The sequence below is a fragment of the Sciurus carolinensis genome, chromosome 1 (genome assembly GCF_902686445.1).
Source record: "Sciurus carolinensis chromosome 1, mSciCar1.2, whole genome shotgun sequence".
Classification (NCBI taxonomy): domain Eukaryota; kingdom Metazoa; phylum Chordata; class Mammalia; order Rodentia; family Sciuridae; genus Sciurus; species Sciurus carolinensis.
In genome coordinates, this window is record NC_062213.1 from 94246562 (window position 1) to 94266370 (window position 19809).

A 19809-nucleotide genomic window follows, 5' to 3' on the forward strand; every position below is an offset into this window, starting at 1 on the left:
AGGCCCTCGGCAGAAGACTCCGCCTCTGTCCGAAAGGTTCCGGAAGGCAGGTCCCTCCTCTTTCCGGAAGATCTCCAAAAGGGAACCCCTCCCACCGCCGAGTTTTCCTGAGAATGAGGTCCCGCCCACTGACCGGCTGTAAGTGGTTAAGGCAAAAGTACCTAAAGCCATCGTTAAAAAGGTAGGTAGGTCCGCTGTAATCCCAGCTACATGGGACGCTGAGTCATAAGGATCTCAAGTTCAAGACCAGCCTCGGAATTTAGCAAGACTGTCTCGAAATAAAAAAATAAAAAGGGCTGGGATGCCAGCTTAGTTGTAAAAAGCCGCTGGGTTCAATTCCCTGTACTTGAGGCTCTGGAGGCAGGGTGGGGAGAAAGTGTAGGTAGATTATCCTATGAGAGTCTATCGATTCTTTGATTTCGGTTCTCAGGGCTATTATGTAGGAGCAGAATGTTCTGGGTTCCAAGTTTTTGGAAAAATTCTATATTGCATGGATTTCGGTATCGGATTGCCATTATTGTTACACACTTCTGAGACCACTGAAGGTAATTGTAGAAATTTTTTAAACTCTAAAAACTCTCACTGAAGACCAAACCTGGAGAAGATGTGCAAGAGTTTTGAAAATTTACAAAAATCATTGAACTCTATATGTAAAACAGTTGAAATTTGTGGTTTATATATTTAAAAAAATTTTAAAAGATTAATGAAAAGTGCCAAAAATAATCGGTGTTGAATATTCCTTTTCTATGAGTGGCAACTGCTTAGGGTTGAGTAGGAAAGGGGGACTAGGGGCAGTAACCCAAAAGATCTGTGTATTTTGTAGATCAAAAGGACACAAGGCAGAAACAGTGGAACACGCCTGTAATTCCAGCTACCCCAGAGGTTGAGGCAGGAGGATTGCAAGTTGGCGGAGTCAGGGTAACTTTAGACTTCCAGACCTCTTGTCTCCCCAACACCCAAAAAAAAAAAAAAAAAAAAGGGAAAAAGGAGGATCCAAGTGAAACTGCCAAGCTTCGGGTCACTTCCTTAGTATTTATGAGACTTGATGTGCTTCTGGTCAGAGTCAGAGTCAGACTACAGACGATTAATTTCACCGTTCATTTGGGTGACCTGTAAAATGAAGGAGCAGAATACTTTTTTGGGGGTTACTGGGGATTGAACCCTGGGGTGCTTAACCACTAAGCTACATCCCCGGCCCTTTTTATTTTGAAACAGGGTCTCCTAAATTTCTGAGGCTCACTTTGAGCTTCTGATTCTGCGGCCTCAGCTTCCCGTACAGGCGTGCGTCACCGCGCCTGGCGCATTTTCCTAGCACTGACATTCTGCCCTTCCAGAAAAGTAGAAAGAGCCAGGTGTGGTGGTACATCCCTGTAATCCCAACGATTCAGGAGGCCGAGGCAGTAGAATTGCAAGTTCAAACTCAGTTTCAGCAATTTAGCGAGACCCTGTCTGAAAATAAAAATGAAAAGGGGTGGGGATATAGCTCAGTGGTAAAACGCCTCTGGGGTTCAGCTCCAGTACCAAAAAAAAAAAAAAAAAAAAAAGGAAAGAACCTGGTCCCAGGTGTCATTCATTCATGTATAGAAATTAGTGAATATTGACTTTGCCCCAGACACCTTTCTGATTCGGTGCATAGGTAGGATACCAGATACCTGATTTCTCTTTTTTTTTTTTTTTTTTTTTTTTTTTTGGGTGCTGGGGATGAACCCAGGGCCTTGTGCTTGCAAGGCAAGCACTCTACTGCCTGAGCTATCTCCCCATCCCCCTGATTTCTCTTGATAACGGTATATCTTTGCAAAATCACCCTCTCTCCAAGCCAGAACTTTGTCCTTTGCAAACTGGAAAATTAAATAATATCCATTGTCTCACAGAGTTTATTGCGGAGACCAAACCATCTAAGGTGATGTAAATGAAAACATTTTATAAAATAGAGAGTTTTATATAGATCTAAATATTTGCTGTAATTTGAATGCAAATCGGCCTTTTTTGCCCCGTCCCCCGCACCCCCATAATGGGGGTTGAACCCAGGGGTGCTCTACCACTGAGCTCCATCCCCAGCCCTATTTTGTATTTTATTTAGACACAGAGTCTCACTGAGTTGCTTAGCGCCTCGCTTTTGCTGATACTGGCTTTGAACTCGGGATCCTCCTGCCTCAACCTCCCGAGCCGGTGGGATTACAGGCGTGCGCTACAGGTCTCGCTAAATTGCTTAAAACCTCACTAAATTCCTGAGACTGGCTTTGCATCTGAGATACTCCTGCCTCAGCCTGCCGAGTCGCTGGGATTACAGACCGGCGGGGCGGGGCGGGGCGCGGGCAGGAACCTGCATTGCTTGTAATCTAGATTCCTCTTTCTGCAAGTTTAGGAATTGTTTTTTTTTTTTTTTTTTTTTCCTGTGTCCTGGATGTTTTGTAGGAAGAATCTTTAGCCCTCAAACTAAACCACTGAATCTCAATCCCCAGTTTTGAGTAGAAAAGCTTCATGGGTAGAGAAAGCGAACTCATGCCTTTAAATTTTTTTGCCAGTAACTGACGTACTAGCGCGGGCTTCATTTGACCCTAAATAGGATGGCTACTACTGTCTGGCGCATGCTCCTTGACTTCCTTAGTCGTCGCTTACCGCGACTCGGGGGCGCGCACGTCGGTCACTGCCGTTGCCTGACTTCCGCTGGTGCAGGAGCTGAGTTTCCGCGGGATTAGGCCGGTTTGTGAGTGTACTGGGTAGTGCGCGGTGGGGCGGGAAGAGGCGGGTGGGCTGTGGGACACCTGTGCAGAGGATGTCTAGGAGGAAGGGCGTCGGGTCGGAAGGTGGGCGCCGGGTGCGCGATGGGAATTAGGGGTGAGATGGTGTCTGATTGGTAGTGGGGACTTGGCCAGAGCTTGGCGCCGAGGTGAATAGCGCATTTAGTACCTCTTTTTTGAAAAGCTTTCCCTAGAGGTGGCCGCGCTTTGGCGGCCTCTGGATTGGCATTCTTTCAGCCTGTTGGTTCTACTCCGGCTCCCAAAGGAGTGTACTATTTTGAGCTGCTGCAGTGTTTGAGGTGCTTGGAGAGGATCCCCGCACGCTCCTGACTGAATAGTAGCAGCTTGCTTTTTCTTCTCTTTCCTTTCTCTTTTCTGGACCTCAGTAATTCATATGTAAAATGAAGGAGTCGTGTAGGTTACTCCTACTCTACTCCTTTTACTCACCACCCTCCCTCGCAGGAATCAACATATATCTTCCCATTATTGAAGTTTGTCAAGATAAGAACATTGGTTGATTTGGGGGTCTCCACCAATGTCCTAAAGAAACTGAATTAAGGAGATTTCAAACTAACCGTATAGATCAAACTCTCAGAGCTAGTCTAGGCTTTCTCTAGTACCCTGTTACATGGGCTTTCAGACTTCGGTTGAACATTGATGGCGAACCCTCTGTCACCCTTTGTTAACCTAAGGCAGATTATTCTGTTTTGGGCCTACTTATGAGAGTAAAGTATTCCTGGGTTGAACGATGCAATTAGTTTCCATATAATGCTTAATCCAGGTGCTGCATAATCGGTCAAGCCCTCATTTATTCATTCATTTAGTCAGGGAACATACATTGAGTATTTTCAATATCCAAATACTGCTGGATACTAGGGATGCCAGTTAAAGGAGTTCTTTTTCTCAAGAAGCTCAGTTTTGGAGGAAGGAGACAGAAAAGCAAAGAGATGATCACAACAGTAATAAATACTACAAAAGCACTTTGCAGATAGGTGCTCTAAAGGTATAAAAGAAGTGCTCCAGTTTAGGTCATTTATTGCCTTTACAATGTGGTAACTAGAAATGAAGCCAAGAGTCCAGAAGTAACAGTGCAGAGAGCAGTAGAAATCTCTCCCTTGTTCCAACAAAAATTTTGTGTTAATATAACTAAACACACTTTGCTTTTGGATTGTCCCTGTTAATGAATGTACTTGTTTATGGAAACACCAATAACAAACATTTACTGATCTCACCATCTAATGATGTGGGTGCTACTTTTATTTCATTTTATTGTTGGAGAGACTGAGCTTCAGGTTAATTTACTTATGCAAGGGCACAAAGCTGGAGAGAAATTAACACGGGAAACAAATCCAGTTAGTTGGACTTTACATTTGCTTTCAGCATCATGCTGTTCTACCTTCTTGATGATAACAATAACAACACACTTATTATCACCATCTAATTTTTGTAACAACTCAGGTGAAAATAATTTTTTGTATAGTTTTTTTTCATACAGTTGAGAAAAAAGAAGCTTATAGAGTTGAAGTCTGTTGGCCAAGTTTACATACTAATTAGTAGTAGAGTTGGAATTTGAACTCAGTCACTCTAATCATTGTTCCTCTTCTACCACCTAACGGAATGCTGTGCATTTTGTGTAAAGTATTACGTTCATGAGTGGATGTGAATAAAATGATAATTGAGCAAATGTTATTATCATTAATGAATATGAAGTTGATAAGAACTTTTTCATTCTTTTAGGATGGAACAAAAGTGGGACTTTTAAAATGATGCCCTGTAAGAAGAGAAGAACAGAATCTCCACAACATAAGGGCAACCCAGAGGAAGACAACTTAGACATAGAGTCAGCTGTTAAGCCAGAATCTGACCAGACTAAAGACTTGGGTTCTGTGCCAATGTCCTGGGGTCCAAATCATGGCAGAGCAGTTGACCTTGAAGTTCAATCTGTGCAGGATGCAGGAAATCAGCTTGGTGTGGAGGATTCCTCTCTAAGCTCTAGGACGCTCACCCACGATACAAATTTGCCAATTTTGGAAGCTGTTGATGTGGCTGTCTCTCAGGAAATCACACTACCTTCCTTGGTGTCTTCCCACCCCCTTAATATATCCATTGGTAAAGGAAAACTCCAGGCCAGTGCCTCAAAGAGAGGAAAGAAAATTGTCCTTAGGCCTGGGCCAGTTACCCAAGAAGATAGAAGTTATCATTCTATCATAAAGGAGCCTTTTACAGGAGAGCCTAGTGAAGTCAAGGAAGAAGGAGGTAAGATATGAAAGGTCTCTAGGAAACATTTTGTCAGTATAGGTTGAGCATCCCTAATCCGAAAATCCCAAATGTTCCAAAATCTGAAACTTCTTGAATGCTTGTATGATGCTACAAGTGGAAAATTCAAAGGTAACTCATGTGAGGCATTGTGGTTAAAATGCACTGCACTAGAAATATTGTATAAAGTTAACCTTCAGGCTATATTAATAAGGTATATATGAAAGCTAAATGAATTTTGTATTTAGATTGGATCCTGTCACCAAGATAGATAGCACATTAATGTATGTGCACGTATTCTGAAATCTCCCTAAAATAAAAAAATCCAGAAAGTTTCTGGACCTACACATTTTGGATAAGGGTTACTCAACCTGTATTGCTTTGTCATTGCTTTCTATATAGTACCTTTACAGACACTGTTTCTGAAAGGGGATACTGATTTAGTATGGAATTGGGAGTTATGGAGCTTATTGTCAGTAGTGAACTATATGAATAGATAGAGACTTCCTTTTCCCCTTCCATTCTTTTGGTCCTTGTCCCTATCTCTTTACTTTCATCCTTTATTCTGCATTTCTGGAGAGGTGAACTATGAGTAGTCTTATTATTTGATGGTTATCTACTAAGTGAGATTTGTGGAAGAGGGGCAACAGCTTAAGGGACTTAAAGGAGAGACTACTGTCTGAGATGCTGGGAGACCTCAGTGGAGACAAGAAACTTTTAGGTCTTGAAGGCTGAGCTGCAGTTTGACAGAATGGTGACATGGGCACCTAGACCAAGAATAGTTCATGCAAAGGTAACAAAGACAGAAGAGGATAGGGACATAGTTGCTTGGAAGAAATGGTAGAAGAAGTGGTGAGAGCTGCCTTAAAAGTGGTAGATTGTTCATAGGTTGTGAAGTGGTGTTTTTCATACTAAGGTATTTGAACCTTTCTAGAAAGTAGGTAATAGCCATTTAATGGATAAGCAGAACATATGTATGCTTTAGAAAAGACAAACTCTTCCTTTTCATTCATTTTGAATATCTTTTATGCTGTGTTATTTTTTGTTGCATTTTAAGCCAGTGTTCTTGGTCCTATTTTGGTACATTGTCCTTTGGTGATTTTTTTCATTGTTAACATACTGTGACAATACTGATAACTGTGTACAGCAAAATTGCATGTTTCTGACTCTACTGTGTTTAAAAATTCATGAAGTAGTTGAGTTGTCTGAAGCACATTGTCAAAGATGGAAGATCTTTTGGGAAAAATACCCTCCTGTAGAATCAGCCCTTATCATTAAACATGATTTTGTCCCCCACTCCCTTGGTAACTAGGAATTGAAATGGCTCTATTGTTATAACCACATTCAGGTAATTTGTATTGGCATATTCGTTCTGGAGCACCTGTATTTTGTTTGGCAGGAGAGGAGCAGCAGATTGAAGACAATTGTCTGTTGAGGAAGATGACTGGAGAAGTAACAGTAAAATTTAAAGGAGTACTGAGCACAGTGGGGCATGCCTGTAATCTCAGCAGTTTGGAAGACTGAGGCAGGAGGATGGCGAGTTCAAGGCCACTCTGAGCGATTTAATTTTTTTTTTTTTTATACTGGGGATTTAACCCAGGGACACTTTTCCACTGAACTACATCCCCAATTTTTTTTATCTTAGTTTGAGACAGTCTCACTAAGTTGCTTAGGGCCCTGCTAAATTGCTAAGGCTGACTTTGAACTTGTTATCATCCTGTTCAGCCTTCTGAGTTGCTGGTATTAATAGGGATGTGCTACCATGCCTGGCTTTTTTGGCTTTATTTATTTATTTATTTTTCTGGACTGGGACTTTAACCCAGGGGCACTTTACCACTGAGCTCCATCCCCCGGCTCCTTTAAATATTTATTTTGAGACAAGATCTCACTAAATTGCTGAGGCTGGCCTTGAACTTGTGATCAAATTTGCAGTCCTGTCTCAACTAAGATTACAGGGTGTGCCACTGTGCCTGTCTCACCCTCAGCAATTTAGCAAGGAAGAAAGAAAGAAAGAAAAAAAAAAAAGAAAAAAAAGTCAAAGACGGGAGGAGAGTTTAAAATTTAGTGGTTAGGGGTTGGGAATGTAGCTCAGTGGTAGACCACTTGCCTAGAGTGTATAGGTCCTGGGTTTGATCCCCAATATTGCAAAAATAAAAAAGTGGCAAAAGAGAGATAAGGACTTTCAAAAGTATATTCAGGAGAGTTTTTTTGGAAAGGAAATGTCATGTTGGGGTTAAAGAGGTAGGGATGAAAGCACCAGTGATACTTTTTTGTAGTTGGAGAATAGGAATTAGCTAGAGGAGGCAGTAAGATTATTGAATTTTTTTCAAGGTAGGTCATTTGAAAACAGGAAGAACTGGAGGACAATACAAGATGAAAAATGCTAGAGAAGGAACTGATAAATAACTAGGGGTTCAAAGTTACTCAAGTATTGAAGAGTAGAGTCTTGAGATTTTTTTGGGGATGGGGTACCAGAGATTGAACCCAGGGGCACTTAACCACTGAGCCCCAGCCCCAGCCCTTCATATTTTTTCTTTTGAGGCAGGTCTTGCTACATTGCTTAGGACCTCATTAAGTTGCTAAGGCTATCTTTGAACTCCTGACTCAGCTTCTGGAGCTGCTGGGATTACAGGTGTGTGCCACTATGCCCAGGCTAGAGATTTTTTTTTAATGGTTATTTGATAGCTATCCATATGTGGATAAATAAAACAAACATTTCTTTTTTAGGATTGTCTGTAATATTGCTCCACTTCATTAAGTTGGGTAACCAAATGATTCAGGGTCAGCCTAAGTAACCTAACCGAGATCCCCATCTTAAAAAAATTCATATATGTGCCTCTCGAAAATATTGAAAAATTTGAAGAAAAATATCACCCATACTCTTACTACTCAGAATAATTACTACTAAAATTTTGGTGCATATTCTTATATTTATTTTGTTTTTTCCTTTTTCGTGGTACTGGGGATTGAATCCAGGGGCACTATATTTCTGAAAGGCAGGGCACTCTACCTAACCCTTTTTTATTTTTACTATGTTTTTTTTTTTTTTTTTTTTTTTGTGCAGTGCTGGGGATTGAACCCAGGGCCTTGTGCTTGTGAGGCAAGCACTCTACCAACTGAGCCATATCCCCAGCCCTTTATTTTTACTATTGTTTTTATTTTGAGTCAGGTTCTCACTAAGTTGCTGAGGCTGGCCTTGAATTTGCTATCCCCTGCCCCACCCTCCTGAGAGACTGAAATTACAGGCAGGCTTGGTTTGCTTTTTTCTAAGTAACATTTTAGTTTTCTGATATGAAAGCAGCAGCATCATATTCATTGTAGAAAACTTGAACAAAATGTAGAAAAGATGTCTGGACTGTTTTGAAGTATTGACATTATGTTATAAATTGTACTTGGGTAAAGCAAATTTCTAGACTACAGGTGTTAGTGGTTAAATCCCACCCCCAAGCCACTTTTTTCTTTTTTGAGACAAGGATCTGCCTATGTTGCCTGGTCTGACCTTCATTTCCTAGGCTCAAGTGATCCTCCTGCCTCAGCTTCTGCAATTAGTTGGTTCTTTTTATAAGTGTTGAACCGCCATAGCTGACTAAATCTTTTTTTGTTTTTTTTGTCACTAATGGTTGAACTCAGGTCCTCATACATGCTAGATTGTACAGTCCTAAAAGCCCCGAAACCTTCTTCCCTTCCCTCCCCATCTCCCGCTCGAGGGGTCTCTCTCTCTCTTCATGGTACTGGGAATTGAAACCAGGGGCACTCTACCACTGAGCTTCCTCCCCAGCCCTTTTGTTTTTTGAGTCAGGGTCTTGCTAAGTTGCCCAGGCTGGTCTTGAATGAGATCCTCCTGCTTCACACTTAAACCTTTCTCTTTAATGGGCTTATTATAATAGAATTTTACTCATTCCCTTATGTATTTTTTTTAATTAAAAAAATTTTTTTTAGTTGTGGATGGACCAAACACCTTTATTTTATTCACTGAGGGTCCACTGCCTCACACGTGCTAGGCAAGCACTCTACTGCCAGGCTACAAACCCCAGCCTCTTACCCTATTTTCTACTTATGGCTTTTTTTTTTTTCTTTACCTCCTATAAATGATTAGCATAGGCAGATTTCACCTTGATTTGCACATTTTTTATTTAATTATTTTCATTTTATCAATTTACAGTTTTTAGGCTGTTATTAAACAATTTATCAATGCCCTGTATATGATTTTTCTTTCTGTCTCTGTCATCCTGCTTGGCTTCTCTTTCTGAGATCTTTGTTTGTTTGTTCCTTTTTTTTTGTGGTGCTGGGGATTGAACCTGGGGCCTTGTGCTTGCAAGGCACTCTACCAACTGAGCTGTATCCCCAGCCCCTCTTTCTGAGATCTTTAAGTACCTGACATAAAGGAAAGAAAGGGTGAGGTTATTAGAGTTTATAGGCAAATGAATTAAATTGAAAACCAGTGGGATGAAGTCAAAGGAAAAGAAGTTGCAGAGAAAAGGAGTATCTATTCTATTTAGATATAGTAAGAACATGATCTTGTAGTGCAGCTGATAAGCTGTTTGTAGGGACTGTTTTAGAGTAGTTCCAAATATGTTGTCAGTAGGACAACACACCTGAGATAAACAACTTAAAGGAGAAAAATTCATTTTGACCTTGATTTCCTAGGTTCAAGTGATCTTCCTGCTTTAGCTTCCACAATTAGCTGGTTCTATAGGTGTTGAACCGTCATAGCTGACTATATCTTTTATTGTCCATGGTTTCTGTCCATGGTCTGTCAATTCCATTGCTTTGGGCCTGAGGTGATGCAGAACAGCCTAGTGGAAGGACCTGGTAGAGGAAAGCTGCTCACCTCATGGTGACTAGGAAGCAGAGAACAAGGGGCCAGGAACAAGAACTACCTTTCCAGGGCACTCCCCCAGTGGGCTACTTTCTCTAACGAGGCCCGACCTGCTAAAATTTCCACTATCTCCCAATAATGTCATCAGCTATGAATTCATCAGTGGATTAATACACTGATGGACTCAGAGCCCTCATGATCCAAATATTTCCTACATGCCCCATCTTTGAATATTGCTGCATTGCAGATGAAGCCTTCAACACATGAAACTTTAATGGGCATTCCAGATCCAAATCATAACATGTTCATTTAGGTAGTAAAAGTACCAGTGAAGGTCACACATACTTGTAATCTGAGTGACTCAGGAGACTGAGGCAGGAGAATGGCAAGTTTGAGGCAAGCCTCAACTGAGACCCTGTCTCAAACAATAAAAAGAACTTGGGATGTAACTCAGTGGTAAAGTGCCCCTGCATGTTCAGTCCCCAGTACTAAAAACAAAACAGACACACACAAGTACCAGTGGAAGAAGTTCTGTGTACTGAAGTAAACTTTCTGTGTTTTTTTTTTTTTTTTTTTTGGATAGTGCTAGGGATTAAATCCAGGGTCTCCTGCATGCTAGGCCAGTGCTTAAACTTCTGTATTTTGAAGGGACAATGCTTGCATAATTTGAAGTTTCTGATATGTTTGTTTAAAAAATTGTTTGACTCAATTTAGTTTCTAAAACAGATATCATTAATTCTAGAAATTATTAAAGATTGTTGATTAAAAAGGAAAGCTATGCTGTGGTATGGATTGAGGTTTCCTCTTTGGCTGAGAGGAACTTTTGATGGATTTAGGATTCAACTCCTTGATATACAGTACTTATTAAAGTGAAAACCTTATCCTTTTGACCCTGTGAAGTAATCATGGGCTCCAGAAGTAAAGGAAATGACATAATGACATTGATAGCATTAAGGACTGATTTATGCTTTTTCTTTTCTTTTCTTTTTTTTTTTTTTTTTTGGTGGAAAAGGTCTTATTTAAAAGCATGTTTATTTCCAATTACTAATGTTGATGAGGTAGCAGTTCAAAAAATTTTTTAAAATTTTTTGTTTATTCAGTGTTTATCCAGTGCCTCATTCATGCTAGCAAATGCTCTATCACTGATCTACATTCCCAGCCAAAGGGTATATGTTCTGAATGAAACAGTGAGAGATAATTTGGCCACTTTTTGAAAGATAGAATTCAACTAAACAATACACAAAGAAAAAAGTTAAGCAAGTATACAGTGAAAATTTAGGTACCTTTTCAAACTCCTTTTGTTCCCCATGTCCTCTTCCCAGATCCCCGTATAACAATTTCTTGTGTATATTTCACAGATATTTTGTGTGTAGGCAAGCCTATATTCATAAATATTCTTTTTCCTCTGACAACTTGATTTCTGGATTTTCTTTTTCTTTTTTCTTCTTATTATTTTTTTTTAAACCAGTGAGTGAGGGGCAGGGGAGATAGCTCAGTCGGTAGAGTGCTTGCCTTGTAAGTACAAGGCCCTGAGTTCGATCCCCAGCATCCAAAAAAAAAAACCAGTGAGTGAACTCAGGGGCATTCAACCTCTGAGCCATATCCCCAGCCCTTTTTTGTATTTTATTTAGAGACAGGGTCTCACTGAGTTGCAAAGGCTTCACTAAGTTCCTGAGACTGGCTTTGAACTCAGGAGCTTCCTGCCTCAGCCTCCAGAGCTGCTGGGATTACAGGTGTGTGCCACCATGCTCTGCTCTTGATTTGCTTTCAATATTGCATGAAGGTTTCTTTCCCATTTTAATGCTACCCTTGCCTCCTTTCCACCCCCAAGAAGAGTTGAGGTAAGAAAGATGTCTAATGAACTGTAGAACTATGTAATTTATGGTGATATTTACTATGTTCTGTAACATTAATTTACAGTCAAGACATTTTATATGTATATTATTTATAGTTGATAAATGTGGTTTTTTGGTTTGGATATGTAGTGCCCCCCAAAAGTTCATTTGTGAGACAATGCAAGAACATCAAGAGGTGACATGAGAGTCGTAACCTGTTCAGTGGATTGATCAACGGATTTGAATTAACTGTAGTAACTGTAGGCAGGTAGGCTGTGGCTGGAGGAGGCAGGTCCCTGGGGGCTTGCCTTTGAGGTTTATAGTTGTGCCTGGTGAGTGAGCACTCTCTCTCTTTTTTCTCTCTCTCTCTCTCTTTCTCTCTGCTTCCTTGTTGCCATGTTCTGAGGGGCTATGCTTTGCCATACCCTTCTCACTTGGGCACAGAGCTATGGAGTTGGCCATCTGTGAACTGAGATCTCTGAAAACATGACCCCCAAATAAACTTCCTTCTTTGTGGTTCATGTCAGGTCTTTTGGTCACAGTGATGAAAAAGCTGACTAAGACAGTGGTGTTAATGGTCATCTATAAAAAGTTCCTTTTGTTTTCAGAACCCCCTTCACAAATAAGAATCTGATTTTTCTTTTTTCTTTTTTTTTTTTTTTGTACTGGGGATTGAACTCAGGGGCACTTAACAATGAGCCACATCCCCAGACTTTTTTTGTATTTTATTTAGAGTCAGAATCTCACTGAGTTGCTTAGGGCCTGGCTAAGTTGCTGAAGTTGGCTTTGAACTCTTGATCGCCCCCTGCCTCAGCTTCCCAAGCTGTTGGAATTACAAGCATGTGCTTCTGCACCCAGCTCCTTTTATATTTTTCTTTAGAGACAGGTCTTACTAAGTTGCTTAGAGCCTCTTTAAGTTGCTGAGGCTGGCTATAAACTCACAATCCTCCTGCCTCAACCTCCTGAGCCACTGGGATTGCAGATATGTGCCAGCACGCCAGCTTGAATCTGATTTTTCTGTAGGAAATATTACAAAGCTGAAAACATATTAGAATTGAAAGGATCTTTGCAATTATCTAGTTCAACTCCCTGATATTACAGATGGGTAATTTATATCTGAATCTTAATTTCAGTATTTTTCTTAGGTTCTTACCTCTCAGAGAGGGGGAATACTTGTAGGTATAGTATACTTCATTCATGAAGTTGTTTAACAAAAAAGACTTTATAACAAGATGCTGATTTTTTACAATAGAGTATGATTGAGAATGGGCAAAGTATGGAGCAATGTTTGTGATTCTTCTAGGAAAACCTCAGATGCATTCTGAAGGGGAGATTCCTTTACTGCCCTCAGGCAGCCAATCTGCAAAACCAGGAGTCCAGCCTAGGAAACCATCCCAGCCAGATGTTTGTGCCTCTCCTCAAGAAAAGCCACTCAGGACTCTGGCTTACCAAGCTGAGGAAGAGATAGAGGATGGTGGACTCTTTATTCCAATGGGTAGGCTTTCTTTTTCTTTTCAACAAACTATTGAAGTATAATATATAGAAAACTGCACATATCCTAAGATATCCTGAGTTTCTTTCTTGAGTTCAGAAGTCCATTTTATCCTCTCTTTCAGTTATCACCCCCAATCATAGGTGACTACTGTTCTGACTTCCAGTGGCATATGTTGATTCATCTGTTTTCTTTTATATGAATGGAATCATATGTACATGAGTTTTGTGATTACCTTTTTTTGGGGATCTCAGGGGCACTTAGCCACTGAGTCATATCTCCAGCCCTATTTTGTATTTTATTTGGACACACGGTCTCACCAAGTTGCTTAGTGGCTCTATGTTGCTGAGGATGGCTTTGAACTCATGATCCTCCTGCCACAGCCTCCCCAACCCTTGGGATTACAAGCGTTCACCACTGTGCCTGGCTTGTGATTGCTTTTTTTCCATTCAGCATTGTTATAGAATTCATCCATATTGTTGCATGCTGTTTTAGATTATTTATTTTCATTGCTGTTTAATGTTTTGTTGTTTGAATATTCTTTGTTTTCTTTATCCATTCAACTCTTGATGGGCATTTTGATAGTTTCTGGTTGTAGGATACTCTGAAAGGTGCTGCTGTGAATATGCTACCATTGATTTTTTTTGGTGAACCTGTTCACTTCTTTTTTTTATTGAATGAAAATACTAGCTCATAGGCTTAGTCTCCCTTTAAATTCTTTTGAAATATTTTATTTTTATGATGAAATATAATATATACAGACAAATGAATAGACATTTATTCATCTTAGCAAATGACTTTAAAGTAAGCATCTGTGTTTTTTTTTTTTTTTCTTTTTTATTGTCTATTCTAGAGTTCCATTATTATGTAGGTTAGAAGTAGCAATAGTAGACATCATGTTTTGTTTCTGAACACAGGGGAGAAATGTTCTGTATTCTTCTATTTTGCATGATGATAGTTGTAGGCTTTTCATAGAAATATTTTATCAGATTAAGAAAATTATTTTCTTAGTTTTCTTGTGTAATCAATTTTGTTAAATGCTTTTTTCTGTTTCTATTAAGTTGAGCATATGATTTTTCTCCTTTATTCTGGTAATGTAGTAAGTTAAGTTGTATATGTATATATATATATATATATGTTTTTTTTTTTTTCCCCCTTCTTTTTTTAAAGTCAGTGCTGGGTGGTGTGCTGTACCACTGAGCTAAATCCCCAGACCTTTTTTTAAAATTTTGAGACATGGTCTCACTGAGTTACCAAGGCTGGCTTTGAACTTGTGTTCCTCCTGCTTCAACCTCTGAGTCATTGGAACTGTAGGCACATGCACCATGCCCAGCATTTGTTCAGTTTTTATAGATATGAGTATGAGATCATGGTTATTTGCTTCATTATCTGAACTGTAGTTCAATACTGTCATGATTTATTTTGTTGAGATTGTTTCATCTTTAGCTGTGAGGAGGTACTTCAGGTTTTTCTTTTCTGGATTATGCTTTTGGTTTCATATATTTTAACCCCAGACCACAGAGTTTTTTTGTTTGCATGTGCTGGGGATAGGTACTGCATATGCTAGACAAGCACTTGTACCACTGAGCTATATCCCTAACCCTTTTTATTTTTTATTTTGAGACAGGGTCTTGCTAGCTGAGGCTGATACTGAACTTGTTATTTCCTGCCTCAGCCTGCCAAGTAGCAGGGATTATAAGTGTGTGTTATTGTGTCCAGCAATATTCTTCTTACGCATATAAATTTTTCACATTTCTCTTAGATTTATGAAACACCTAATTTATGAATGGTAATGTCAATTTTATTTTCATTATCCAGTTCATTGCTAGTATATAGCAATGTGGTAAGTTTTGATATGTTGACTTTCTATGTTATGATTTTACTTAATTCACTTGTTATCTCTGTATACTTTTTTATAGATTGTTTGGAATTCCTACATAGACAGTTATGTCATCTGCAAATAGTTTTTTTTTTTTTTCCAATTATTGTTTTCATCTGTTTGTCCTTTTCTCTATACTTCCTTCCCTCCCTACCTTGTTTTTCCTCCTTCCTTCCTTTTATCTATCCAACTTTCTTTCTGTGCATTTGTCATCACATTGGCTAAGATCTCCAGTATGGTGTTTTTGTTCCTGATTTTAGAGGAATGTATTCTTTCACCATTGAATTGTAGATTTTTTTGGTGATGGGGCGGGGGTGCCAGGGATTGAATTTAGGAATGCTTAACCACTGAGCTGGATCCTCAGCCCTTTTTTTTTTTTTTTTATTTTGAGACAGGATCTCACCAAGTTGCCTAGGGCCTCACTATATTGCTGAGGCTGGCAGCTGCAATAATCCTGCCTCAGCCTCTTGAGCTACAGGGATTACATGCATGTGCCACAACGCCTGGAGAATTATAGAATTTTTATGAATTTGAGAATGTATGTTTTCTATTTATAGTAGGTGAGAGTGAGAGTTTTTAATCATGAACTGAGTTGGATTTGTGAGTTTTTTTGTGCATTTATTGTGATTATCTTTTGTTTTTGTTATTGCTTTTAGTCTATTGATATGATGAATATTGATTAATTTTTCAACCTTGGAAACAATTTTGCATTTCTGGGATAAATCACCTCTTTTTATCATGACATATCCTCTCCCCTTTTTTGTTTGTGGTGCCTCATTGAACCCAGGGCCTCATGCATGCTAGGCAAATGCTTTAACACTGAGCTACATCCCCAGTTCTATATTATTCTTTATACATTGTTGTATATAATTTACTACTTTTTTTTTTTTTTAAGTATTTTTGTGTTTGTGGTATGTAGTTTCTTTTTCATGTAATGCCTTTGTCTGGATTTGGTACTTTGTCTGGATTTGTTACCTCTCATATAGTGTGCAATCTTCCTGCCTGAACCTCCTGAGTAGCTGGAAGAGCGGTTCATTAAATTTTTATTTATTTATTTATTTATTTATTCATTCATTCATTCTTTTGGGTACAGGGAATTGAACTCAGGTGATTTACCACTGAGCTACATCCACAATCCTTTTTATTTTTTTTTTTTATTTTGAGGCAGGGTCTTGCTAAGTTGCTGAGGGCCAGCCTCACCAATTTAACCCTATGGATTATATGTCTCTGGTGAAATTCCCCATCTTTTTCTTTAGTTTCATGCATATATTAATTAATTAATTTTAAATCATTTGTATATTAACTCCAATTTGAATCACCTGCAATTATTATTATTATTATTATTTTGCCACTTTTCCTTTTTGTTTTAGCACTTCAGTTGTGTTATCAATGAACCTATTTATTTATTCATATGCAGTATTGAGGATCAAACCCAGGGCCTCACACATGCCAGGCAAGCTTTCTGCCACTGAGCCACAACTCCAACCCCACCTCTTTGTTGTGTGTGTGTGTGTTGTTTTTTTTTTTTTTTTAATATTTTTAAATTGTCAGTGGATCTCTTATTTTATTCATTTATGTGATGCTGATTGTCGAACCCAGGGCCTCACAAATGCCAGGCAAGCGCTCTACCACGGAACCACAACTCCTGCCCCTTAGTTGTGTTTTTAACGTGTTATAATTTTTTCTTAGATTCTTGTTGTGGATGAAAATCTCTAGTGGTTTTGGTATTATCTTGCCCCAAAGAGGGTTACATTTTGCAGGTAGGCAACTAGAGGATGAACTGAATTCTGCCAATACCTGGTTTTGTGCTAAGTTAAGGCTAGTAACAACTTTGTACCTGACTTCTAGAGTGTGGCATATATTCATAAGGGATTGCTCTTTTGGGGGTTTCTTTATTTTTTAAAAATATTTTTAGTTGTAGATGGACACAATACCTTTATTTTATTTATTTGTTTTTATGTGGTGCTGAGGACTGAACCCAGTGCCTCACATGTGTGAGGCAAGCACTCCACCACTGAGCTACAACCCTGGTCCCTCTTTTGAAGCTTTCAAGTGAAGAAAACTGTAGTGTTTTTAAAGTGCTTTTCTCCTTCACAAACCTTGAACTACAAGCTTATACTTCCAGCCTGAACTTCAGCACTGTGGAGTGCTGAAATCTCTGCATTTGTTCTTTAACCCAGTAGTTGAATCTCTTGCTCATTTCTTGGAGTTATATTCTGTGCACCTACAGTTTAAGAGTCACTCAATGGTGAGTGACCCCTGCCTCAGCAGGGGTTTTGCAAGTTCAAAGCCAGCCTCAGCAACTTAGCAAGGCTTTAAGCAACCTAGTGAGACCCAGTCTCGAAATAAAAAATAAAAAGGACTGGGGATGTGATTGAGTGGGTGAGTGTCCTTGGGTTCAATCCCTGGTACCCCCCCCAAAGAAAGAAAAACAAAACTATATATATGGCTTTTGACTTTTGGTATCATTTTCCCTTGGTTTCTCTTATCTAGGGTTTGATTTTCAAACTCTCCTGCTTTGGTTGCCTCAGCTTCTTCCATTGCCCCCAAATGATTTCTTAGCCAAGCAAAACTGATGCTTTCAACTTAGAAGTCCTTATATGCTTTTTCTTCTTTCAAGGATCACAACTCCCTACATCCTGTCTACAGTGGCTGTTCTCCAGTGCCTTTAGACTGTCTTTGTATATGCATATATGTTTATATAGTTTTATAGTTGTTTTCAGTGGGAAGGTTATTCTGATTTAAAAAATACTTTGTTATGACCAGAACCGATGTCCTGGGACTGGTTTTTTTTTTTTTTTTTTTTTTTGGGGGGGGGTCCTGGGGATCAAGCCCAGGGCCTTGTGCTTACAAGGCCAGCACTCTACCGACTGAGCTATCTCCCCAACTCCCGCTGGTACTGTTTGTGATGTTGGAATGTTAAGCCACATTTTAAGAAATCAAAGCAATTTCGTTGATTTAGATATTAGAGGAACCCAACCCCAACCACCCCCCCCCAAAAAAAAAAAAAAAAGACTGGGGTTGTGGCGCAGTGGTAGAGCATTTGCCTGGCATGTGTGAGGCACTGGGTTTGAGTCTCAGCACCGCATATAAATAAATAAAATACAGGTCCATTGACAACTGAAAAAAAATTAAAAAAAAAAGAAAAGAAAAGGAACCCAACCTATATTTTTACTGATCTCATCCACTTTACCATAGTGCATTTTATTTTAAATTTATTGGTTACATTATTAAGTGTATTTTTCAAGGAATATTTTGTTTTTAGCCATTTTCTCTAGTGAATTCATTTTATGAAAGGAAAACTTTTCTTTTTTATCTTTTTTGGTCTGATCTTTATAGAATAACTTCCTTTAGAGTCAGTGGTATCCTAGTATTTAAAAAGAAAGATAGTGGATTAGGTCCAAAACAGAAGAAGTTGTTACCAAGTTATATTTTCTTAGATTATCTTTGCAATGTATTAGAATTTGAATGGATTAGATTTTACTTATAGACACACATTCCATAAATATACTCGACCTCAAAATGAGAGAGAGAAGTATTTTTGATGTAATTTTGACATGGGGATAGTTTAACCTCATAGTTACAGCATTTTATTTTATTTTTTGGTAGAGATTGAACCTAGAAATGTTTTTTATTTTATTTTTTAATTTGAAACAGTCTAAGTGCTTAGGGCCTCATTAAGTTGCTGAGGCTGGCCTTGAACTTGCGATCCTCATGTATGAGCTTCCCGAGTCACTAAAATTATAGGTATGTGCCTCCCCTCCTGGCCATAGTTACAGTTTTGATTCCATGTTTATGAGATAGTTATTTTAGGGGCTGGGGGCATAGCTAAGTGGTAGAGCACTTGCCTAGTGTGTGCAAGGCCCTGGGTTTGATCCCATAGCACTGAACAAAAATGTGTGAGATAGTAATTTTAAATGTAATTATGATCATCCTGATGGTTTTTTAATGAAAAAGTATTTTCTGCAGTGAATTTTATTATTTTCTTTTAAATTCTATTATAAACTTTCTTCATAATTCATTTAAATTGTACCTTGCATTTTTGTTTTATTTTTATTTGGACAGTGCATTTTGGTGGAAATTCTAAAGCAGTGCAACTCAAAAGTGTGGTCTGAGGACTTTTGTTTATTTGCAGACTGTTACAGGTTTGATACAAAATAGCTAATGACAGCTGGGCAAGGTCTTGCATACCTTTAATCCCTCAATTTGGGAGACTGAGGCAGGAGGATCCTGAGGCAGGAGGATACTGAGTTGAAGGTCAACCTTAGCAACTTTGCCAGAGTGTCAACAACTTAGTGAGACCCTTCTCAAAATAAAAAACAAAAAGGACTGGGGATGTAGCTCGGTGATTAAGAGTCCCTGGGATTAATTCCCAGTACTGAAACTGAATTTTCTGCTGTTGAGATTGTGGCAGGCAGGACCCATTTTTGTTAGCAGCTCTCTCAGCTCCAGAACAGGCCATGGCTGCTTGTGTTATAGCTCAGCAATGACTCTGCCTGTGATTCCTTTCTGGGTTCTTGGCTCATGAACTCGAATGAAATTCAGGGACAATGGAGAGTGAGTGTGAAAGAGTAGGATTTATTCAGGTGAGAAGAAACACCTCTTACCAAGTGAGAGGGGTCCAGAGAATACACCAAATATTACAGAGCTGGGGCTTTTCAGGAAACTGAGACAGCCTGAAGGGCTCCTATCCAACCCTGAATCAGTCAATTCAGAAAGATTTCAGACATGTTTCCCAGAGTAACGGGCATGAGTTTATTTCAAGAGATGGGAAAATGGAAAGGGGG

At 39.2% G+C, this 19809-nt stretch overlaps 1 protein-coding gene across 9 annotated transcripts in view; it reads left to right on the forward strand.

Annotated features, from left to right (window-relative positions):
* Gon4l (gon-4 like) overlaps positions 1–19809 on the forward strand; it is a 94424-nt gene that overhangs the window by 1148 nt on the left and 73467 nt on the right. For 6 of the 9 annotated variants that reach the window (XR_007109943.1, XM_047562534.1, XM_047562538.1 and 3 more), the window contains exons 1-3: positions 2763–2807; positions 4479–4997; positions 12955–13146. Coding sequence is in view for 8 of the 9 variants with exons in the window: in XM_047562534.1 (XP_047418490.1) it covers positions 2777–2807; positions 4479–4997; positions 12955–13146 (742 nt within the window). In the remaining variant the exon portion in view is untranslated. Of the gene's footprint in view, positions 1–2; positions 182–2665; positions 2708–2762; positions 2808–4478; positions 4998–12954; positions 13147–19809 lie in introns of those variants that run through there. The other 3 variants (XM_047562554.1, XM_047562548.1, XM_047562581.1) reach the window with 3 other exon arrangements.